This window comes from Prosopis cineraria, unplaced genomic scaffold (assembly GCF_029017545.1).
Source record: "Prosopis cineraria cultivar Desert tree isolate PC_DT_omini unplaced genomic scaffold, ASM2901754v1 PC4, whole genome shotgun sequence".
Classification (NCBI taxonomy): domain Eukaryota; kingdom Viridiplantae; phylum Streptophyta; class Magnoliopsida; order Fabales; family Fabaceae; genus Prosopis; species Prosopis cineraria.
The window spans coordinates 9,139,163-9,162,334 of record NW_026555335.1 but is presented as its reverse complement, the minus strand read 5'-3'; the positions used below and the strand labels follow the sequence as shown (position 1 = coordinate 9,162,334).

At 34.0% G+C, this 23,172-nt stretch overlaps 2 protein-coding genes across 2 annotated transcripts; one reads left to right on the top strand and one right to left on the bottom strand.

Moving 5' to 3' along the window:
• Window positions 1–6,829: 6,829 nt before the first annotated feature.
• LOC129308820 (cysteine-tryptophan domain-containing zinc finger protein 7-like) lies at window positions 6,830–18,455 on the top strand. Its single transcript, XM_054950209.1, is given in 15 exon segments — window positions 6,830–7,392; window positions 8,200–8,272; window positions 8,371–8,495; window positions 8,610–9,008; window positions 9,106–9,420; window positions 9,423–10,309; window positions 10,489–10,939; window positions 11,041–11,228; window positions 11,735–11,858; window positions 12,346–12,651; window positions 12,836–12,993; window positions 14,836–14,996; window positions 15,290–15,447; window positions 15,937–17,932; window positions 18,071–18,455. Coding segments are annotated over 14 exon segments (3,687 nt in total). The 5' UTR covers window positions 6,830–7,269; the 3' UTR covers window positions 16,156–17,932; window positions 18,071–18,455.
• A 426-nt stretch (window positions 18,456–18,881) lies between these two features.
• LOC129307701 (wall-associated receptor kinase 2-like) lies at window positions 18,882–22,531 on the bottom strand. Its single transcript, XM_054948559.1, has 3 exons — window positions 21,511–22,531; window positions 21,045–21,194; window positions 18,882–20,265 (listed from the first exon to the last, which is right to left on the bottom strand). The coding sequence occupies exons 1-3, from the start codon at window positions 22,409–22,411 to the stop codon at window positions 19,070–19,072; spliced, it is 2,247 nt and encodes a 748-aa protein (XP_054804534.1). The 5' UTR covers window positions 22,412–22,531; the 3' UTR covers window positions 18,882–19,069.
• Between the last annotated feature and the right edge of the window lie 641 nt (window positions 22,532–23,172).

The following is a 23,172-nucleotide window of genomic DNA, read 5'->3' as shown; positions in this document are numbered from 1 at the left end:
AAAATAATGTAATGTTTTGAAGGAAATGTATTTTACATGCTTTAAATTATGCGGGTATAATTTGACTTTGGATGACATTTGACATATCTTATCATAATATGTGATTTTAGATATATTAATTAATTGATTCTCATGCTCTTAATTGTTTGACGTATTATAAGAAGTAAAGTCAATATTAAAAGTAAAATAATAACTCAGCATATACCATATAAAAATAGTTGAATGTATTTAAAATAGTAAAGATTCAAGATTTCTAAATATTTTTGATGATCATATTCTTTTGTTCTTTATATTCATTCATTTTTATAGCAAGATTTTTTTAAAACAAATAAAATATAATAATCATTCATAAAATTAATTTGAACCATTTTCAATTTTTTTTGAATCAATACAAGATTAATTATTAGCTTATCATTTTCAAACTTATTTTAAAGATTGATTTAAATTTAATTGATCTTAATTGTATCATAATTATAATTACAAAAAGTATACCAAAAAATATCATATTGTTTAAAAAAAATTATTTAAAAGTTAATAAGAAACATTATTGTGATATTTATAAATTTTAGTTCAAAATTAGCTTGCGTTTTGTAAATGTCAATAGCTAGCATTAAAAAATTTATTTTCACCAAATAACATCTTATATCATGAATAATTATTAACTATTATTATTGATTTAATTTTTTTTTATTTTTTCACACTCCGTGTATTGCGCGGGCGACATACTAGTTTGTCAAATAATAAGTAACCATTTATGAAATGAAAAATCTCCTTTGTCAACTTTGACAAGCCCCCTTAGTAATTTAATAAGTAAAAATTTGCATATTAGCATATAAAAATAGGTGTATATTAAATTTTGTTTTACAAATCTTCATTAGTAATTTAACAAGTAACTGTTTGTAAAATAAGAAATCCTGTTTACTAACTTTGATAATTTTCCTTAATTATTTGTCAATTTTTACTAAAACAAAAAAGTTCACATAAACTTTTGATAAGTAAACTTTTCATAAAAAAAGTAAATATTTATAAAAATTAGTGCATATTAAAATTTTTAATAAGTTTCCATCAATAATTTAATAAATAGTCATTTATAAAATGACATATTGAGAGAATAAAAACAAAATTGATAACATATAAAACTTTGTGCATGTATCGGTAACTTAGTGGCTACCAATTTTTCTAATGACGAAGGGGTTATGGGTTCAAACTCCCTTTAACCACCTTAAAAAATTAAATTAATTGTTGCTGGCATTTAAGCTCTAATAGCCAGTGACGGTGGCCCAAATGATGATGACCAGATGGTGTTGGTCTGAAGGCCAAAGCTTTGGTGGCCGATGATGGTGAGAAATTTTGTTTAAAAATATATGAGAGGTAGTTTTGTCTTTTTAGCATAAATCTCAATTATATTTGGGTTTCATGGTTCTGCAAAGCAATTTCATATTCTTTTTATCCTTTTTGGCAATAAATTTGCTTCATAGATCCTTAGATGTAATTTTCCCAAAATTTAATATTAATTAGTAGAGAAAGGAGATGGGAACAAAAAGTTGTGAAAAAAAAAGAAATTAGAGGAATGAAAAATGTTATAAATAATTAACAGTTATAAAAATTTATAAAATAATGAAGACTAGATGAAGATTGATAATGACTCAAAAAAAAACTCATTTTAACGCATTTTAGTTGAAATCCAACCAGGTCCCAATTTTAGTTAAACCAATTTGTTTGTTTCGATTGATTATTTTTGCCCAAAACAGAGCCAAATTGAACCTTTGAACCCTCTAATAAAGTTGAGTACATAATTTGACTTGAATAAAGGTTGGTTAATAGTAGTATAATAATAGCACTGCGTATTAGCTGGTAATAAAAGAAATATTTGTGCAACTTCAGTGAAATTGGGAGATTTGTATAATTTACTTTCAATTTATATAAGTTGTACAGAATGGATAAAAGATCTGTAATTGTTTAAAAGAAGTGAAAATGTCGTGTGGTCTGATCTATATTTTGTAAAAATAACAAAAAAAAGTTAAATCATGAAAATAATATTTTGTTTTGGTAACTTAGTTTCTGGAATTTCTGCCAGCCTTAAGATGTGATCATGCTTAATCATTACTATTTAATTTTGATGATAACAAAAATCATAAAGTTAATCGTCTCATAATTATTTCCTAATATATATTATCTGACTTATTGCATGCAATTTAATAGGATATTAAGCAATTATGTATTGGTCTTAATAAAAAGGAAAGAACAAATATGTTAAAGTTTATGTGAATTAGAGCATTAACTTCTTGATTGATGACAGAGAGAGGGCCATGTTGTTAAACTTGACATAATTAAAAGGAAATTGGGAAATCACTTCAAGGTTCCTTGTATGAATATCAATTGCCAAAAGCTTTCATGAAATGCTTAAAATATTTCCAAATTTTAAATACATTATTTTAAATATAATTTATGTTAAATTACTAAAATACCCATATTTTGATTTTTACTTAAAAAAAACTTTTTGGGCTAGTCCCCATCATTAGAGGGTTGGCCACTGAAGTGCTCATCAGCAATCGTCAATGTAATAATTTTTGGGAAGGGTGTTGTGAGATTAAAAGCCAAGACCACATGTTTCCAAAATGTAAATGAACCTCATTGACTTTTGGCTTGACTTTCCCCGCCACTCCGTCAACTAGGCTTGATGCCTTACTCTAAAGGAGGAATCCGAATTCTATCTCAGTAACGTTATCTCGCAAACTTTAACACGTGTTTAAATAATATATATATATATATATTGTACATATATTTTAAAAGGTTTCAATAGCTTAGTGACTCATATAATTTTTGGGAACCATATGGTTTTGAATTTTAATCCCTCCAAGACCACCCTTTCCAAAATTATTTTATTGCCAAGCACTTTGATGGCTGGCCCTTTGGTGACGATGGCTGGCCGAGCTCTGGCCATGGCCATTGACAGAGAATATCCTTTTTTTAAGTAAAACAGGGGTGCTTTAATAATTTAATATAAAATATATTTAAAGTAATAGATTTGAGATTTCAAAATATTTTATATATTTTATGAGATCTATTGATAATTGAAATTCCTATAAGGGACTTTGAAGCGATTTATTTGCTTCAACAATTATAATGACACATATAAATTAAAAACAAAAATTAAAGAACAACATGGGACGATCATGAGCTACAAGGAAAACATGCAGATTTAGATCACATGCAGTGTATTTGGTGTAGTGGATAGGAAGTGGGGCGATCCTAACTGTTCATTCTATCTAATAGTCGGGAAGATAGACGTGTAAAAAAGCCTCATCATTTGCAGAGCATTTAAGCATTTTTTTTATTTTGTTGGTAGTTTTTTAGGTTTTAAATTGTGAAGTAAATTTTTTTGTTGAAATAAAAAAAGAAACCATTAGATAGAATAGGTATGATTTTCAGAATATTTAAAAATAAATTGTTAAGATTTTTCATTGTTTTTTAGGAATTTAATTGTGAAGTAAGTTTTTAATTGTTAAAATGAAAAATGAAAGAGCGAATTTTTAATTAGATAGAATCTACATTTCGCATTCATTGTGAAATAAGAATTTTAGGATTTAAATTGTGAAGTAATTTTTTATTGAAGAAAAAATGTGTGTGCTTTATAGATGATAAGATTTTTTATACACCTCTCTTTTACTAACTATCAGATAAAATGACTAGTAGAGATTGCCCCACTTCCCATCCATTGCACCAAATACATTGCATGTGATCTAAGTCTAAAACAAGCATGCACACAAGTATACCAACACTAATTTCAATTCACGAGCTCTTCCAAACGAGAAAGGTGATATTGCTACTAGATAACTAGTTAGCCATTAACAAGCAAAATAAAGTGCTATGATATCAACACTAATTTGAATTCACGAGCTCTTCCAAATGAAAAATGTGATGTTGCTACTAGATAATTAGTTAACCATTAACAAGCGAAATAAAGTGCTATGCAAATAGAGTTTTAATTTATTGTAATTAACTTGTTTAACTTGTAATGAAGTCAGGAGGAGCTCTTTGTTGTTAAAGGAATGAAAATGGATGATCCAAGAATTAGGTTGAAGAAATAAGAGGCAAGGTTGTCCAAAACATAATACATTGAGGGATACAATGGTCATTTTGTTCTTAGTTGACTGCATGTTTCCAACCCTCCAATGAAACCCCATTTTATTACATTTGATGGAAGTTATTATTTTCTTATAAAAGCCTTTTCAGCTCTACCAAACATACAAAAATTGGACTTTCCTCCTCAGTTCCACCTCCATTATCTCTCTTCATCTGTGCCAAACGTGTAGTTAGTTTTTATTCCCCTGACCAAAATGAAACATAAACAAAATTATAAAAGAGTGGCCTTAGTTCTTTTATCAAGCCTATTCTTAGAGGGTTCAACCAACTTGGCTAGAATTAAGAGAGGGATCAAGCTAAAACCAGTGCAGTTCAAAAAGAGAGTTTCAAGGCTGTGATAATTAGCCTTGTAAGAGGATTAATGGATTATAGAGATGGTTAGAAAGAAACTTTTTTTAAAAAAAAACTTTAAATGAGAAAGACACTCAAGTAGTATTTGAATTGATGAATTTTAATTTTAATTTTAATTTTAAATTCTTTATTTGGAAGGTGCAAAAAAATTAAAGATAAAAGATATATGAGTTAATATTTGAAAAATAGAAACAAAATATTAGAAATGATGAGCTTACCTTTATTGTTCAATTGATAATGAGAAACGGGAACAAGATATGAGAAAAGTAATTAATGAGACTAATAGAGACATCGGTATTGAAAACATGAATAAAATGAGAAAGTTGGAGCAGGTGAAATTTCATATTACTAGAGTTTAGAAAAAAAATTAAAATTACAAAAAAAATAAAGAAAAAATTTAGATTCAAATTAAATTCAAATCTAAAGACTTTTATGCATCCAAATAGATAATTTGGTTCAAATCCAAATCTTCTTGTATCCATACTCCCCCCTTAAGAAAGATGAAAATGTGGAATTACAAAAAAATGAAACAAGTGAGATACTAGGAATTATAGAGGATTCTAAGTGAATCTAGAAAAGGAAGACGAGAGAAATGATGCAATGCAAATTCTATTTGCATGGGGTGTGAGATATAGAAATGAAGAAGGTTGATTAAAAGGCCTAACTGTCAAGGATTAATGCTAATCTCCATTTTAGACTCGAAAGTAACTCATTGAAACTTATTTTAAATTGACTTTGTGCTTGTACGATCCATTTCTTGAATGTGCTTCACAAAACGAGCAAACACAAAGTTAAGTGAAAGCAAAATATTGAATCACAAGATAAAATTAAAAGAAAAAATTGAAAATCAAAGACCCAAAAAAAAAACTGACATAAAAAAAAAATTTAGTTGTAAACTTTTTAAAAATTAATTGTAAATTTCTAAAATTTTAATAGTAAAAAATTCTTGTATTTTTTAAGAGTCTTTATTCATCAATCTCCCATTTTAAAATGGGAGAAGGGTAATTTTCTCTTAGACATTCTCTCACAACCAAAGGAAAATGGATGCAATCATAGAAACATCTAGGCCAACGTGTAACACGCTCTTCCAAAGTTCCAAGTCGAGCACATGCACGTATAATTTGCTGTTATGATGTCACTGTACCAGAGCTCATCTGCACCGTCCATGTGCATGGACACGTGTATTAACACACTTCGTGTCAACACTCACCAATTGAGTTTTTTTTTTTAACCCCCAAAATTTACTCAAGTGAGTAGGACATTTTTATCCAACTGTAACTCGGATGACAAAATTTTTTTAACAAACAAATAAAAAAATAATTTTCCTATCAAATGAAAGCAGCAGTGTTTGCTTTATTTGATACTCTCTCTGTTAAAAAATATAAAATATAAAATATTTTTTAAAAATTAGATGCTAAAAAATATAAAACATTTTGTTTTTCGAAATGTAATAATTGTCTTTTTTTAAAACGTACTTATTAATAAATGACTTTATATTTATTATAGGGTATTTAATCGGGATAAATATAAAAAGATAGGGTTAGTTTGAAAGTAGATAATTACTTTATTAAAATGTGAGATTTGATTAAAAATATTTTATATTTTTAAATGGAGGGAATAATTTTTTTTGCCAACATGTTTTATACAATATCAATCAAATTTTTGTACTAATCCTAAACCACTTTTAACAATTAACCATAAATCATAATTATATTAATACAAAAAGAATCCCGTACTTGCAAATGAATTAACTAAAGTGATCACACAATTTTATAACTTTACTTAGCTCAAGAAAGTCAGAAGTTAGAAAAAGAAGGATACAAACCCCAAGTGATCATGAATTTAAATTTAAAAATAAAATGAAGTTAATTTTTCAATCAAAATAATGTAAACATAACTATGAAAAAAATGAAGATAATTACACATGCAGTAAAATAAAATAAAATAAATAGTATATGTATAATTTGTTAGTTTATAAAAGTCATTATTTCTCTAATATGGGGACACATTTTAGTTATTATAATATTCTGAATTTAATAAAAATGTTAACAATGACGTTAAAGTGAAAGGTGATAAATTTGTTTAGTTTTAGACTTCTGGTGATGGGATATATTTAAATTGTTTTTATCGAAAATAATAAAAACAATAATCAATATGTACATATTTAAACTGATTGTAGGAGCACTTTTGTAAAATGGACTGGAAGTAAAAACAAAAACAAACAGATAAATGGTGAAGATTTGGAATCCGTTTTAAAAATAAAAAGAGATATGAACAAATAATAATAAATAATTAAAAAATTACTAAACAACTTAAAATCAAGAGACAAAAATCCAGCTATTCTCTGCTATGCTCAAGAAAATTGCAGAGCGAAGTGGAAGGATTTGGAATCCTTTTGAACTTTCCGTCAAGCTATTTGAGTGAGCACTGATCGGTGTACGGATCTCCACCGTTTGATCTTGTTCCCCTGCTTGTTAGGCTGAAGCCAAAGTTGATTGTTATTCGTTCTTTGTCTTAATCCACGTGATGATTTGTATTTTGCTTCACATGCCGGTACATCAATGAAGGTTGTGCATATGGCATGATCACACTCGGTTTCAGCCGTCACTTTTGGGTTTCGGAGAGTTTTGGGACTGTTCTTGTGGGTGGGGGGTTTTTTTTTTAAAGATTTTTTTTTTTTTGCCCCTTGGTTTTGTTTTCCATTTCGCGTTGGATTGAAGTGATGCTCGACTTCAGGGAAAGTTCCTCTGTGGTGGGATTACGGTTAAGTTTATGGAGGTAGGCAATATTGGGTGGGTGGGCAATATGGAAGAGAATACTGTGCTCGAGGAAGGGGAGGCATGCTATAATAAGGATCGTGACGACAACATTGACCCTGATTCTCTTTCTTACATTGTAAGGGCTATACTTGAATATAATTTTAACCAAGTCCAAGTTTCCCATTTGAATTTGGTTTATTAATTTCCTCTTTCCTAGTTTAAAAATTGTAGGTCTTCTTGTGTTATGGAGAATAAAAAAATTAAATAATGGTGCATTCTAATGGAATGATTGCTAAAACTTTCATCATCATCAATTGTGTGACCTATGAATGTATAATTTTTTTTTTTGGGTTCACGATGAGATATAGAAAATGGAAGAGATATATTATGCAATGTTCATAATTGAGCTTTATTTGCAAGAAACTGATTCAAATTGATAAGCTGAGGGCAATTTACAATTTCTGTAACTGCAATGGAAAAGAAATTCAGAAACACATATTGTGCCGTCTAGAACACCTAGCGGTTCAAACCTTTAACATCTGCCTATAGAAGTTTTTAGCATCATTTGTGAATGGCATAGTTGATTTGTTTCTAAGCAACCGTAATCGCCACGCTTCATGCATATTATCATGACCAAGAAATAATCTTACGTGCTGCAATATTCCCATCTGAGAAAGAGTTTTAAATGCAAGTTTATCTTCTAGATTCTTTTGATATTGTTGATGGTATATCCAATATGCTTTTATATTTTGACCTCTTTTAAAAGAACAAGGATGAAGATAATTTCTCAAATTCTTATTGTTAATCTTCTTGAGGTCCGCCGTAATGATACTGGACCTTAATGATTATTCTTAATTATTAATCAGTTCTGTTTTAAATTTGATGTCAGCTAGTTTTACATTGTGAAAATAATATAGCCATAACTTTCTTTCCTTTCTTGAAGGATGAGAGGATTCAGCATGTTCTTGGCCATTTTCAAAAGGATTTTGAAGGTGGTGTTTCTGCTGAGAAGCTGGGTGAGTGGCATATTAGAAATCATAGACTGTAGAGAGGAATGAAGGAGCTGTCTTTGCGCATGCTAAAGTGATGGCATTTGATACGGATAATTTTTCAGGTGCAAAATTTGGTGGCTATGGTTCTTTCTTGCCTGCCTATGAATGCTCTCCTTTTCGCTCTCATCCAAAGGCTTCTCAAAGGAACTACATGTCACCAAAATCTCCTTCCCATCACCATGAGAAGGTACCTATTTTTTTTTTTTAACTATTTGATTGGGAAGTAATATATGTTGTTGACATATGTCAAGTTCAGAACAACTCCTGTTTTCTTGAGTACTGTGGTTATGTTATTATGCAGGCTGCATCCAACAATTCAACAGCTCCTTCACACGTGCCTCCTTCTACAAGGCGAGGATCTGCTCCCTGTAGCACTAATTCATTACAAAATGCAAGAACATTTTCAGTTGATGATTCAACAAATAAAGGTGTAGGAATTTCTTCCAATATAGGCGCTGAAAGGTGCTCTTTGAATGACGATAGTACTCATAAGTCAGGAAAATCAACTGAACAAAGAACTCTGAAATTTCGAATTAAAATGAAATATGATAACTTAGCTCAAAAGAATGCGGCGATTTATAGTGGGCTTGGGCTTGATATCTCCCCATCTTCATCAATGGAGAACAGCCCTGTAGAAACTGCGGGCATGCCACCTGTGTCTCAACAGATTGGCGAAGAATCTCCAGCTGGCATTATTCAGGTATGAGTGATTTTTTAAAATAAATCTACGCATGCTCAATTTTTGACATTATATTGACTAAAATATTTGTATTTCAACTGTTTATGCAATGGAACAGGCTATGACTTCCTTCCCCATCCCAGGGGGTGTGCTAATGTCACCTCTACAAGACAGTATGCTTTACTTGACAAGAAGGGAAAAAATTCTTGGAGACAGCAAATCTTTGTCTGCTCTTAATGGGCAAGAACATTGTTCCTTGTCTACTGACGAGTCAGATTCTATAATAAGAGAGGAAGATGTGTTGAAAAAGAGAAAAGTGAGAATATTGCATCCAAAGAAAAGATTAGGAAAAACTCCAGAGCGTAAGGATTTTCTCTTTAATGACTTGAAAAGCACCCTTTGTTTAGTTCATTTTGTGATGATGGTGAAAATGCCGAGATAATTGGTAGGGCTTCTGAAGTCTCCAAGAAGGTCAATAAGCATGGGGCAAATAGCAGAATGGTGTCCACTGAAGCAGTGAAGGAGGAGGTGTTGGAGTCAATGTCTGGCCAGGATTTTGAGAAGAGTAGTAAGAAACATATGGGAAACAGTTCCATGCGGAGGGTTATAGAGCATAATTTGGCAAATTCACTCAAAAATAACTGTGTTGGGCCTAACAATAATGCCCACTATAAAGGCCCTATCAATTCTCAGAAGGCTGACGTTGATGTAATAAATTGTTTCATTGAAGATTCTCAAAAAGTTGAGACTAATAGGAAAGGAAAGCCATTATCTGATGGCAAGCACAAGTCTAAAGGGGATCAGAGTCCTAGTAAAACTGGCGGTATTTCAAAAACAGACAGTTTCAAGGCTGGCAGTAATGCAATGGCAAACAATAAAAAGAGCTCCAGCTTTGGTGATGACTCTAAAAGTAAAATGGCTAAAACAAAGTCATCAATGGATAACAATGCTGGAGGCAATAGTTCACATTCATTGAAAGGTGACAAACCAGAATGCATAGTTGATGGAACAGATCCAGTAGATGGGAGTACATATGATGATTTTACAAATGGGAGTGCATTTGAAGTTAAAATGAAGGAAAGGCAAAGCAGTGATAAAATGGACAAGTTGATGTGTGATCCAGGCATAAAAGATGCTTTAAATGCATGTCCTGTTGCTGGAAATAAATCTGCTCTTGAAATGGTTCAAATGGCAGCAGCATCTCAACTTATTGAAGATAATTGGGTTTGTTGTGATCATTGCCAGAAATGGCGGCTCCTACCTGTTGGAATAAAGCCGGAGCAGCTTCCAGAGAAATGGCTGTGTAGTATGCTAAACTGGCTGTAAGTTACTTTCTCATTTCGGGTTTGAGTTGTATTATTCTAGATATTCATTTAATTTAATGTGAATGTTAAAGAACTGGGGACTATTTTATATGCGCTTTTCTTTCCCCTTCCGTGCCTATATATGTCTGTGCCATGTGTTGTTACCTTTTCAATCATTCTTTTGAAATTGCTTCCAGGCCACCTGGAATGAACCGGTGTGACATCAGTGAGGAGATGACAACTAAAGCACTTTATGCCTCGTGTCAAATGTCCAATTCTGAAGGACTGAATAACATCCAAAGCAATGCCTTTGGAGCTGCAATTGGAGTAAGGTCTGCTGATGCTCCACAATTGGGCCACAGTCACCAGAATTCCAGGTCCGATGCATTGTCTGATCAAAGGAAAAAGAAACTTGGTTCCAAGGAAAAGAAAAAGGCAGAAATTTGTATTGACAGTCTTCTGTCCTCTGATTCCACTCAGAACCATGCTGAAGAATCTGGAAAAATTCTACGCCACCAGCATCCTGCAGAGGGAAACCTAATGAGGAAACCTGTCTCTCAACATGGCAAGTTGAATAACTTGATGGAAGTGAAACACATGCCAAAAGAGAAGAGAAAAAATGAATGGAGGTACTGCATTATTTTCAAAGTTGATATACATTATTTGATATATTTTTATGTTGCAAATAATCATTATTTTTAAATGACAAATATTGATGTTATCACAAATGTGCAGGTGATGGAAATCAGGTTAAGTTAAAACGTAAAATGGAAGCTGATAGAAATCAACCTAGAACTCCTAAGAAGCTGAAGACTGGAGATATTTACATTGCTAATAGACAGCTGAGTCTTAGCGTGGACCTGGAGAATGCGGTTCGAAATTCAAGAAATGGTTTTCCTGTGAAGGCTAATGGGGAGGATGTGCAAAAACATGATGAGTATTGCTTATATGTGTGACATAGTGGGAAGAAACAAAGACCAGACTCGTGTCAATGTCCTTGGACTAAAAAACATAAAAAGCTTCCTTGGAGGAATTGGAGGACTGCAGGATGCTGATAAGTCAAAAAATGTTGTCTTCAGGAAAAACAAATTTGGTTCCAAGAAAAGAAAAGAAAAGGCAAAATTTTACTGAAGTGATATAAAATAAATGAAAAGGGAAAAATTCTGCCAGCATTAAAAATCATGCCTGTTGGTCAAATGGAAGTGTTGACAAGTACCACCAAGAAAGCATATGAAGGTTGCATTAGTTTCAGTTGTTTTATCCATTATTTGCTCTATGCTTTTTTGGCAAATAATCATTTATTTTAAATGTAGAACCAAATGCAGTATGAAAGGTTAAGTAAACGTATCGCTTAAAATCAACAGGGAGAACTCTAAAAGTGAAGAGGAGAGATTTCATTGCTTGCATTCTGCTCCTCAAATGCTTCAATAATGTCCTGTGAAGCAATGGGGATTCAAAAACAGTTGAGACCATTGCTTATATGTTGCATGTACAACATGGGTGTGTAAAGAAACAAGGAACAGCTCAGCTGCATTTCTTGGAAAAACTGGTAAAAGTGAAGGAAGAGGTGACTTCCTCTGACTCCATCAAATTTGCTTCAAAATGAGGTTGGAAGGTCTGCGGACAATGCTGATCAAGCCTTAAAAAATTGTTAGGGACGACCATTTGCTAATTTTGATGTTTGATAAACAACATGGTGATTGTGCTAATTGGCATAGGAAAAAAGGCAATCAAGAAGCTGCACTTTCTTGGAAGAAATCTTGTAACCCTGAGGGGTAAAGAAGAGGAAAAGGTCTGGTTCTGCTGATCGGAAGTGAATAGGTTTCTGCTTCAAAGAATAAATCAAAAATGGTGGGAGGTGATAATCTTTGTGCCCGGCATAAAAATGATGCTAAGTCTGTTAGGTAAGTCTAATGCAAGGGTGATAATATCGGAAGTGTTAGGTATCGGCCAAGTGAAATTGGAAAGCAAACTGAATTAAGACGAAAAGATTCTGAGAAATCAGATCCGAAAGTGGATGCTTCATTTAGCGCTACCAAAGAAATTTTTCCCAGGAAAACCTAATACAGGATTTGGAGGATGGAAATAAAGCTAATACTGTTTGTACAGAATCACGAAATGGCAAATTGAAAGTTTTATCGCCTTCGGTGGGTGAAGAAAAGAGGGAAACACTATCTGGCTCCATAATTGCATGTGAGTCTAAAAGGGGAGATACCTGTATTGAGCACCAAATCCATGCATCCAGCAATGGTGATGTGGGCACGTTAATGAAAATTTCTGCTGATGCCAGAAGCAAGGGTGGGGTTAATTGTGGTTCAGGAATCTCTGGATCTGATTGGCAACTCCCCGTGACAACTCCTGTGAGAACAAATTCTAGCCAAACTGCCTACGACACCCTGAAAGAAGCCACAAACCTAAAAGATAGAGCCGATCATTTAAGGTTACTTGAGCATTTTAAGATTTTTTTTTTTTACCTCGTGTTTTTTGCTTGTACCTGGCATATTTCCTTTATAACAGGTGGTTTAAATGCTGTTTATTTTGTAGAACTCTGGGTTTGAATTTGAAAGTAATGAGACTTTCTTTGAAGCTGCCTTGAAGTTTCTTCATGGAGCGTCACTTTTAGAAAATTTTCTCAAGGAGAGTAGCAAGCATGGGAATATAAGTCAAATGCAAGCCTATATGACTGCAGCTAAACTTTTCACGTAAGCACAATTTTGAAGCTGTAACTTGAAATTTATTATTTTATGTGAGCTTTTGCTTCTTTCATTTATGCTGCTTTTTGCATATCTTAGTGAAAGTACAATATTGAATCTACAACTTGATGGAATTCCAAAAGGAGTAGAAGTTTATTATTAGTTCATCATCTAGAAGAATTGGAACTCATTATTGTGTCTAGGGTTCTTTGAATTATTTTTATCAGCATCTTTCAGAGTTTATCTTTATTCTTAGACTGTATTACCAACAAGGAGAGGAGGCTGCTACAGTATGAGGCACGCACCTTCTATTCATCATATTTTTCTCATACACTAAATCCTTACATGGTATCAAAGCTTCGTAGGAAAGAAAATATGCCCATAGTTGTTCTCTCCAACATAACTTAGTCCATATTGTTTGGTCGCTTTTTCTGAGACAAGTATTTCTGGCGAGGTCCTTTCTCTGTTGGAGAGAGTTACGTTGTCTTCCTCACTTGTCTTGTTCCCTAGGCATTGTTTATCCTTCATCTGCATCTTGAAAGCCTGCCCAAATAAACAATGTCTGCTGGCATCATTGGTGAAAATGCCAAAATTACCTTGGAAACCATACCCTCTTAAAGAAACTGTCTTCTGTGATGGAGCACAAAGCTCTCCATTAGTTCATCTTTCTTTAGTCTCCATTATCTGATGCAGAGGCTCTCCATTAATTTGAGAACCTTTGGTGCATTGGTGGCATGGGGCTATCTTTTGGAATTTTAATTTTGGAAGGAAGCAGCTAAATATAATACAGTATAATTATTTAAATTTTTTTTAATCTATGAGATATCAGTTGCAGTATCTGCTCAGTTCCAGTTGTAAGTACCATTTTTGAACCCTTCGACAATTTTTTTTTTCATAGTTCCTGATTGTGCTTTAGCATATATCAGGAAAGCAATAGGGGCTATTAAGTTTGGGTTTTCTGTGGTCAGGTTTTTGTGTTGCAGTTTATGATTTTTTTCCTTTATCTAGTGTTTACAGTTATTTAAAGTTAAAAAACTAGCTTAAATGGAGTTTGCGTGCTTCAGGAGAGCAATAGGGGCCATTAAGGTTGGGTTTTTCGTGGTCAGATTTGTTGTGTTGCTGTTTATGATTTTTTCCTTTATCTAGTGTTTACAGCTATTTAAAGTTAAAAAACTAGCTTAAATGGAGTTTGCGTGCTTCTATACCATACCTTCAGACCTAGTTGCTTTCTTTGGGGTCTTTTATATACTTTTTTACTTATTTATTTATTTTGATTTGGGGGCATATTCTAAACTTCAAATAAAGATATCTTCACCTCTTATTTTCAATAATAAAATGCATAAATTAGTGATATACATTACTATGAGGTGACGCATACATATTCACCAATAAGTAATAGATTAAGTACCCTATGAAAACGAGTTATAAACATCAGATCAAACATGACTTGAAATAGGACAACATTCGGGAGAGTGACAATTCAAGACCTTATAAGAAGGTTAATACTAAATTGGGACCTCACCGCAACTTAAATTTCCAAAATTCAGTTTTTTATTTTCCCATATTTCAGCATTGAAAATATTTAGAAAGTCCTATCATGATATTAACTTTCTTATGGGGACCTTAGTTGTCATTCTCCCTATTCTTTTCTTTTCTTTTTTTCTTTTTTTAATTTTTTGCCACCTCCTTAATAAGTTATTCCTGGATCTGTCCTTAGGGGGCATGCCATTTATGGGACATGATCTAAACTGTGAGCAATTTATGGGATACAAATGAACTGTCATCTTTTCCTTGAGCAATTTACTTTGGGCCTGCATTTAGCTGTTAAATGCATTTTGAAATGAATTTCAGATCCTGTGCCAATGAATATGAAAGACGCCACGAAACAGCTGCAGCTGCTTTGGCATATAAATGCATGGAGGTTGCATATATGAGAGTGGTTTATAGTAAACATTCTAGTATAAACAGGGATCGGGATGAATTGCAATCAACTCTACAAATGGTTCCTCAAGGTAACCGGATTAGTTGTGAATAATATGTGCTAATGCTTCATGTCTTTTAGTTGTTGATGTATGTTGATTTTGCAATGTATTTTACTTGAATACTTCTTCTGGCAATGGATTTATAAGATTGATGCATCTGGGTATCCAAATTTTAACGGGATATGTTGAAAAGCTATGGGTGTCCTAAATTGTGCAACTAAGTTTTGATATTCCCTCTTTTTTGTAATTTATTTGATGGATGCATGCATTCAATAGTGATACAAGTCAATGATGTATCACTGCATTTTGATTTGTTTTTTTAGGTGAATCTCCTTCATCTTCTGCGTCAGATGTTGATAACTTAAATAATCAGGCACCAGTGGATAGGTTCACTTTGCTCAGGGGTACTGGCACTCATGTTGCTGGTAACCAAGTTATATCTGCTCAACACCGCTCAAATTTTGCCCGTCTTCTTGACTTTGTAAGTTGCAACTTTTATTGATTATTGATATATGCTGTGGATTGTTTGGAAGGTTTTTTCAAGTTTCTTTTCTTGCCAAAAACCATGGAGCATTGCAACTTTTATTGGGGATTAAGGGGTTTAGGAATGCAAGATAACATAAAGGAAATTTAGTTCTGTCCGATATATTAATGTTTAAGAAAAGATCAGTATGGCATTTCAGAATACGTTTCTCAGAAGCAACTATCTATGTCAGGAAGATCTTAGCTCAAACTTATATTTCTTGCAAGTCATGCGCTTTACTGGATGCGTGCTTTGTTAGTGGTAAAGATAGAATGATGAGCTGGTTATTGCTTTTATCATTCTTTTTCAATAGTAAGTACTTAATTGCAAAGTCATTGAGTTTCACTTATTGACTCCACACGAACATGAGAGTTTATTATCTAGTCTGATACCTATAACTTCCTAAATATAGTCCCTATGGATCACAATTAGCGTGTGATTTTGCAGACTCAGGATGTAAATTATGCAATGGAGGCTTCTAGAAAATGCCAATGCGCTTTTGCAGCTGCTAACATGATCATGGAAGAGGCAAGGAATGGGGACTGTATAACTTCTATGAGGAAGGTTATTGATTTGAGCTTCCAGGATGTAGATGAGCTTGTAGGTCTGGTATGGACTGCAACAAAAGCCATAAGCCGTGCTCATCTCAGTGGTGCTAGAGATTAACTTGATACTGTATATAATGTTAGTTTTGGTTTTGCTTCTTTACCAATATGGCATCAGGAAAGGAAGGGGAAAAAGGACATCTTCATAGGTTGGTACTTTGAAACCTGCAAAGAGGCAGGTCACTCTTCTGTACATGTGTACAAAATGAGATTGATTAGCAAATTTTGTAATTTATTATGAATTTTCTCAGGTTCTTGTTGACGTGGGAATGGGCACAATGCTCTCACCCTCAATTTTTTATGGGTTAACATTGGGGATGGGGTTCCTGCTGTCTAAGGGACACAGGATGGACATTTTGTTGGAGTTCTGTGCTATATTCTTTGCTCCGCTGAGTTGGAGCCCTGGGAAAATAGAGTCTGAAAATGTTAGGCAACAATTTTTGAGGGCATTGAATACTCGTATAGTTATAATTGGTCTGTTTTCTTTTTAAAGAAATAGACTCTTCTATTATCTTATGGAATTTTTGAATAGAAGGAACTTGTTGCAGAAAGTTTCCTTTCGTGTATGGGTGTGGGGTGAACCTTTACTTTTCCATGCCAGCTATTGGCTTTGAAGAAAGTACACGCATACAGGTATCTTTTTCCTCTTCATGGCTTCACTTTATCTTGGTTTCATGTCTTTGCTTCATGATTTAAGTCCCTGTATCTTTGTGGGTCATACTGTTGATGATTGAAGCCTAGTTAACCGTTTAAATGGAGAGCAGCAGTCAGCAATCCAAGGTGTATTAGTGCTGGGCACCTTGTGAAGAATATTGGCTGCTAAAAAGCGTGGTTTGATATAATTTTATTTTGATCCACTTATGTATTTTCTGTGATCTTTTCATCTGAACTCATTAACATAGTTATTGGCATGAATTGCAGTAGTTATCTTTTCGTCTTATGCCACAAATTGCGTTATTAAAGCTTCGATGAGGAGTTATACTCTCTATATTGAATGGGTAAATTAATCAATTTTGTAATTTTTTTGTTGTAATTACACACATCAATGTCCTGCTTTTCTTAATTAACCAAGCTTCTGCAGTCTTGATTATGCGGTTATCTCAGGTTTCAGCATATTGTTTCTGTTGATTGGTTGAGTTGGTTTCATTGTCATACACGGCCATGCTTCTAGAAGAATCTTCATCCATTTATTGTTTTTTTGTTTTTAAAGTACTTTTACTATCCTGTTTTCTTTTCCTTTGTTGTCAAATTAGTTAGCATAAGAATAATTTTAATTTTTCTTGATTTGCTCTGCTGGGATTTGATTGGACAAGGTGTGGCTAGACAGCATTGAACTCTGGTTTCCATAGTTAGAATATTTTGCAGTAATTTTTTATTTACGGGAAATTACATTAAAGGATCCAAATTGGATAAAAATCAAATTGAATTATCTCAATAATTACTCCCAATGATCAATAGCTACTATTAAGATTTTAGTAGGGATTTAAGGTTTAAAGGCTACTATCAAAATTTAGGAAGGAAAGTTACTGTAATTTTGACAAGTTCTTTTAGGAAAGTTAACAATATTTCTAAAAAACTTTAGTTGATAATAGAGCACAATGATGTTGTGCAATCTATATAGTTAATTCCACTTAGTGGGATAATGTTTATTGTTGTTGTACTATAACTTTGACAGCATGAGCATCTTTTTTAAAATCTGATGGTTACTGTTGAGAATCTTTCAGGCCATTTTTGGTACAAATGAAAGGAACGAGTTACGCAGGAAGGGAGCTAAGAGAACGATGCTTCGTGCAGCAGATCTAGGCTTCTTAGAGATCCATGCTCCCTTCAAGGAAAAGGTCTTCTTCCTTTTGGTTATGGAACTGAGTTTCTTTCATGGAATCCAAAATTTATCCTCATTTTCCCGAGTTATCAATTATCCTAACCATATTGCCCTTTGTTAAACCATTGAAAAGCCCTTCTTTTGTTACATCTAGTTGCTAAGGGAGTGACGCCAGTGGGGATTGTGTTCAACACCGCCAGTTTATCCCAGATAAAGCCCGTGCTCAACCATTGCTGGCTTCTCTCCAGATTTGTCGAATTCAGACGAAGCCCCTTGACGCTGCTGTTTCTGAACTCAATCTCTGTGATGTTCGAGGTTTGAAGTCATGAAGCTTGTGGCCTTAATGCCTTTATCCTTCTCCAGATCCTTCCAATGATTTTGTTTTAGTGATATTTTTGTGTGTAATTTTTAGGGATAAACATGTCACTATATTATTTTTCCTTTCCAGTTTTTCATGCCTCCATGCTGAGCGATGTAACTCTTTCCTTTTCATTCCTATGAAACACATTTTCGACATGTAAAAAAGGCTTTCCTCGAAACCTTTTTCCTTCCCCTAATCCCCTCCTATTTCCTTTATCGCAAAAGTGAGTCCTTCCTGCCAAACATGACCTTAATATGACTTTTGATATGTGTTAGTCCTTAGATGTAATTTTTCCTTTTATTTCATTCTAAACAGCCCTCCATGCATTAATTACCTATGTGCATTGTACGCACATCAGAGGTTTGTAGCAAATCTGGCCAAAAAAGGAGTAACAAACTCTGCCAGAGGACATCAGTCTCGTGCCCCAGAATCTTTAATTGAACTTAAGAGAATGTAATTGTTATGAAGGCCCTCTTGTTTTCTATAAATGATGTTTGTTATGCTCGAACAATTTATTATTCAATAATATTTAGTTTTATATAAAAAGAATGTCATCTTTTTAACTTCTAAATATCATGTTCATTTTACTTTCATTGTCTTCAGTGCATGTCCAACGATATTGAACCATGCGTGAAATGAAATACTAACATAAGTCTTATTATTGGCCCTTTAATACATCAGAACATTCCCAACAACTCTACCATTTCCTATCTTATGTATTTTGAAAGCTTGTTCTGATTACAAGAGTGGAAAGTGTAGCTCAAACAATTGAGACATACTAACATGAAATGATCACCGTCCATCTGCAATCTCAAATGCAATTTGTTTCTGTATGGTATCATAGCTAGTTGAATTGCTAGCACTAGCATTCCCATATCCATCAGCAATATGACCAAGCAAGTATTCACATTCTTCTGACACCATATCCTTGCCCTTTACCCAAGGATGCTTTTCCATGGCAATCAAACCTTCTAATTCCATCGCTACTTCTTTCATAGTTGGCCTTTCCTCTCCATTAACTCTAATGCACCTCCTTGCTAAGAAAGCAACTTCCTTTAGTTGTTCTGCATTCTTCTGATCCAACACTCGCTTGTCAAGAATCTCCCATAACTTGTCTTCTTTCATTGAAGCCATGAAGTACATTGCCAAATTTCTCTGTTCTGGCCTACTGAATTCAACAGCTTTATTCCCAGTGAGTAACTCTACAAGCACGACCCCAAAGCTATAAACATCACTTTTTTCATTCAACAGACCTGTAAGAAGGTACTCTGGATCTAGATATCCTAGTGTCCCTTGAACCATAGTAGTAACTTGAATTTCATCAAGTGGAACAAGTCTTGAAGCCCCAAAGTCAGAAACTTTTGCTCTATAATCATGATCTAATAATATGTTGGCAGATTTAATATCTCGATGAATGATTGGAATAGAAGCAGCAGAATGTAAATATGAAATAGCTTCAGCTGTTTCTGCAGCTATTCTTAATCGAGTCTCCCACGAAAGAGAGTGCTCATTCTTTAGTGGGTCTATATGGGAAAGAAGGGTGCCATTGTCCACAAATTCGTAAACTAACAAAGGAATTTCTGTTTCAAGACAGCACCCAAGAAGTTTAACTACATTTCTATGGTTAATTTGAGAAAGCACAGCCACTTCATTTATAAAATCCTTAATTTGTTCGGGACCTCCTCCTATTTTGGATTTTTTAATGGCAACAGGTGTGCTATCTGGTAATATGCCTTTGTAAACCGTGCCTTGTCCTCCACGACCAAGGATCCTGCTTTCATCAAAGTTGTTTGTGACATTTTTAAGCTCCTCTTCAGTAAATATTTTGGTTCTATCCGTGTATCCTTGTTGGTGGTGAAGCTGTTGTAACATATTCCCCCCATTTTGCTCAAAGTATCTTCTCCTAAGTTGTATCAGTGCTCTTTGCTTGTGACCCCAACATAGTGTGGACACCAGTGTGAAGACAACAAGTAAGGCTATAGAAATGCCTGCAACCAAAGTTGTTTAAATTATTATATAGGAGAAACAGGGACGAACCTACTTGGTAGCTAGAGGGGGTAAATGCCCCTACAAGAAAAGGAAATAAAATTGTATGAAATGACCCAAAAAATTTCTTTGCCCCCTAGAAAAAATTTCAATTGCGCCTTTTTTTAAGGAAAAAAAAAATTTGCCTCTTTGAAAATTTCACTTTTCTCCCTAAAAATTTATTTAACTCAAATCTAACTTATATATTATAATTTCAAATAATGATATAGTTTGAGAATGAAGGAATAACAATTAAAAAATAATTTTTTATTTGTTTAAATAAAAAAACTTATCACGAAATTCCTCTATTACTGCACAAAGTGGTTAAATTTTATTTATATTAGATAGTTTTATTGATACACCATTATAATTTTATGTTTTATGCCTTATTCTCTAATAATTATTTAATTTTTTTCTCTAATTTAATTAAATTTAATTTAATAAATACTTAAAATTATTTATCTTCAGTAAAATTTTCGCTCCCACTCCTTAATTTTTCCGGGTCCGTAACTGAGGAGAAGAAGACATGCAAATTAACCAATGCTTCTTTTCAGATCTCTCTTCAAAAGTATAACCTCATCCTTTTATTTATTTCCCCATTTGATTTAATGATAAGAAAAGCACTTATCATGGCATTAGAACAAATATAATATTGATCTAATCAGTTACTGCTATAAAAGAAAGCATTAACAGATGATGAAGAATATTGAGCAAACGTTAATTAAAGGTTTATTATCCTTACCTAATGAAATTTCCAAGACAGGGAATTTGCAGCCTGAGCCGTTAACATAGCCGTCGCCTCTATACCACAGCGGACAAGAACAAGTATAGCCACCATTGTGGTTGTGGCACCTCATGCTGCAGTTATTCTGCCTGGCGCACTCATTAGTATCTGAAATAATTAATCACACACCAAAACTAATCTTTTAAGAACAACATTGTTCTTAAACAAGCAATCGTGGACAAGAGTAAGAAAAAAAGTGAGAACCAGCAGAAAAAAGGTGAGCTATTGATCAAATAAAACTCTAAACTTTGGGCTGCACAGGACTTGATGGGTGTGTATATAGAGCCGGTAGTAATTCTGGATAAGCTTGAAAAATTTTAGGACTGGATTTCAGAGTTTAGAGCCAGACTTGCTTATATTTGGGTATTTGAAGACCGGCTCTCGTGTATATAGTAAGTAAACATGACTGACAGTTGAAACTGACCTTTGCAGCCAGAATCGGGGTCAGAGAGGTAGGGGTTGCCTTTGAAGCCATCTTCACATACGCAAAGGTACCCATTACCACTCACTGAGTCCTGGCATTTGCTGTTCTGCTTGCAGGCATAACTGCTTAGAGTATTCTTGGCTTCGTCGCATGTCCGATTGTCAACAGCCCAATCAATGACGACAGGAAACCTTGTTCTGTTGCTGAGATTAAGGAGGTCCTGAGATGTAAAGTTGAAGGATCCTTCCTGGGCGAGAAATGCATAGCCGCAAGGGTTGAAGTCCCAGACATCCTCGTACTTGTCATAAGTTCTTAAGGTGATAGTATAGTTCCTGATGGCTTTGGGAAAACTGGTCTGGCAGCATCCCACACCAGAGCACGACCCGTTCTCAAAGGTAGTCTTGTTACTGCAGCTCAACGAGCAGCCAGTTTGAAACCTGCTTCCGTCCAAGTCTCTGATGTGGGCGTAGGTGTCACAGCCCACCACAGTGAATCTGTTCTTTGTGTTGGATATAGTGAACTTCCCAAACCACATTGAGTACCATGAATCATTTCTCTTGGAGTCATAACAATTCCTGGAAACGTCTGCCGAGACGGTCAATTCAGCAGGATCCAGGGAGATGTTGAGAACTGGTATACTGCTGCGAGTCAAATACGCTATGGGTTCTCCAGACGACGTGGTTGTGCAGTTGATAAAGAACCTTTGGTCGATGTAGCAGCTTTTGCTAGTTCCAAAGGGATAGGGGATGCTCACGTTCCCACACGAGCTGCTGCAACCAGCTTTGGTTTGGGCAGCGGAGACGGCCGCCGTGCAGACGACCAGCAATACCAGTTTCAGAAGCAGTGCACTGTTCAAGCCCATCACTGTGACGGATATATGGAGGATTTTTAGTGTGGGCATATGCGGGAAATAAAGCTGGTTAAGATCGTTATATGATCATCCCTGCTCGCGCGCGTTTAAATCCCTGATCATTCGAGTACACGAAGCTTCATCTGTAATGACGCTCATAGACGGAGGAAGAAACTTAGTCGTTACATGGGCAGCCTCTTACTTTTCTTCACGCGCATCCGATCGAATACATGTCCGTCGTATAAATGCCAGACAAGATGGTAAATAGTACGATAATTTAAGAATGGTTTACTATAATTTAATCATCCGATCATTTTTTTTTTAATATTCCCATGCATCTATGTAACTTGTCTTGTACAAGTCTCATACTAATACTATGCAGGTTCAATTATTCAACTAGATGGTACGTAAATTTATTTTGATAAAGAATTTTGAGACAACATTGTGATGTGAATAATGTAACTTTTCATAAATCTCATATCAAATACTCTCTATTATTTTAACTAATTCATATGGATTACAAATGATTATTAAAAATAATAATAGGCTCGGAGGTGATATGCTCTTAAAATCAATTTTTTTTAGAAAAATTGATAAAAAGGACCAAGTTGGAAAGCAAATTAGTCTCAGGGACCAAATATTTTTGAAAGACTAAACTAATTATTTTATTGAAAAAAGGATGAAAGGAATTGACCAAAATGCCCTGGAAGAAAACATACAGATCGGAGACGATTTCAACACCCCTACTTCTCATTTCCTTCGTCTTTCACTTTGATTTCTTGGCTCTCGTTGTTGGTGTTCTCATTTCCTTC

What these genes read in the sequence shown, in the direction of transcription:
- LOC129307701 (XM_054948559.1), bottom strand. Translation starts at nt 22,411, where the DNA reads ATGCCCACACTAAAAATCCTCCATATATCCGTCACAGTGATGGGCTTG. An exon ending in CCCCGATTCTGGCTGCAAAG is followed by an intron (nt 21,195 to 21,510) that starts GTCAGTTTCAAC and finishes TAATTATTTCAG; the next exon opens with ATACTAATGAGTGCGCCAGG. An exon ending in TGTCTTGGAAATTTCATTAG is followed by an intron (nt 20,266 to 21,044) that starts GTAAGGATAATA and finishes CTTTGGTTGCAG; the next exon opens with GCATTTCTATAGCCTTACTT.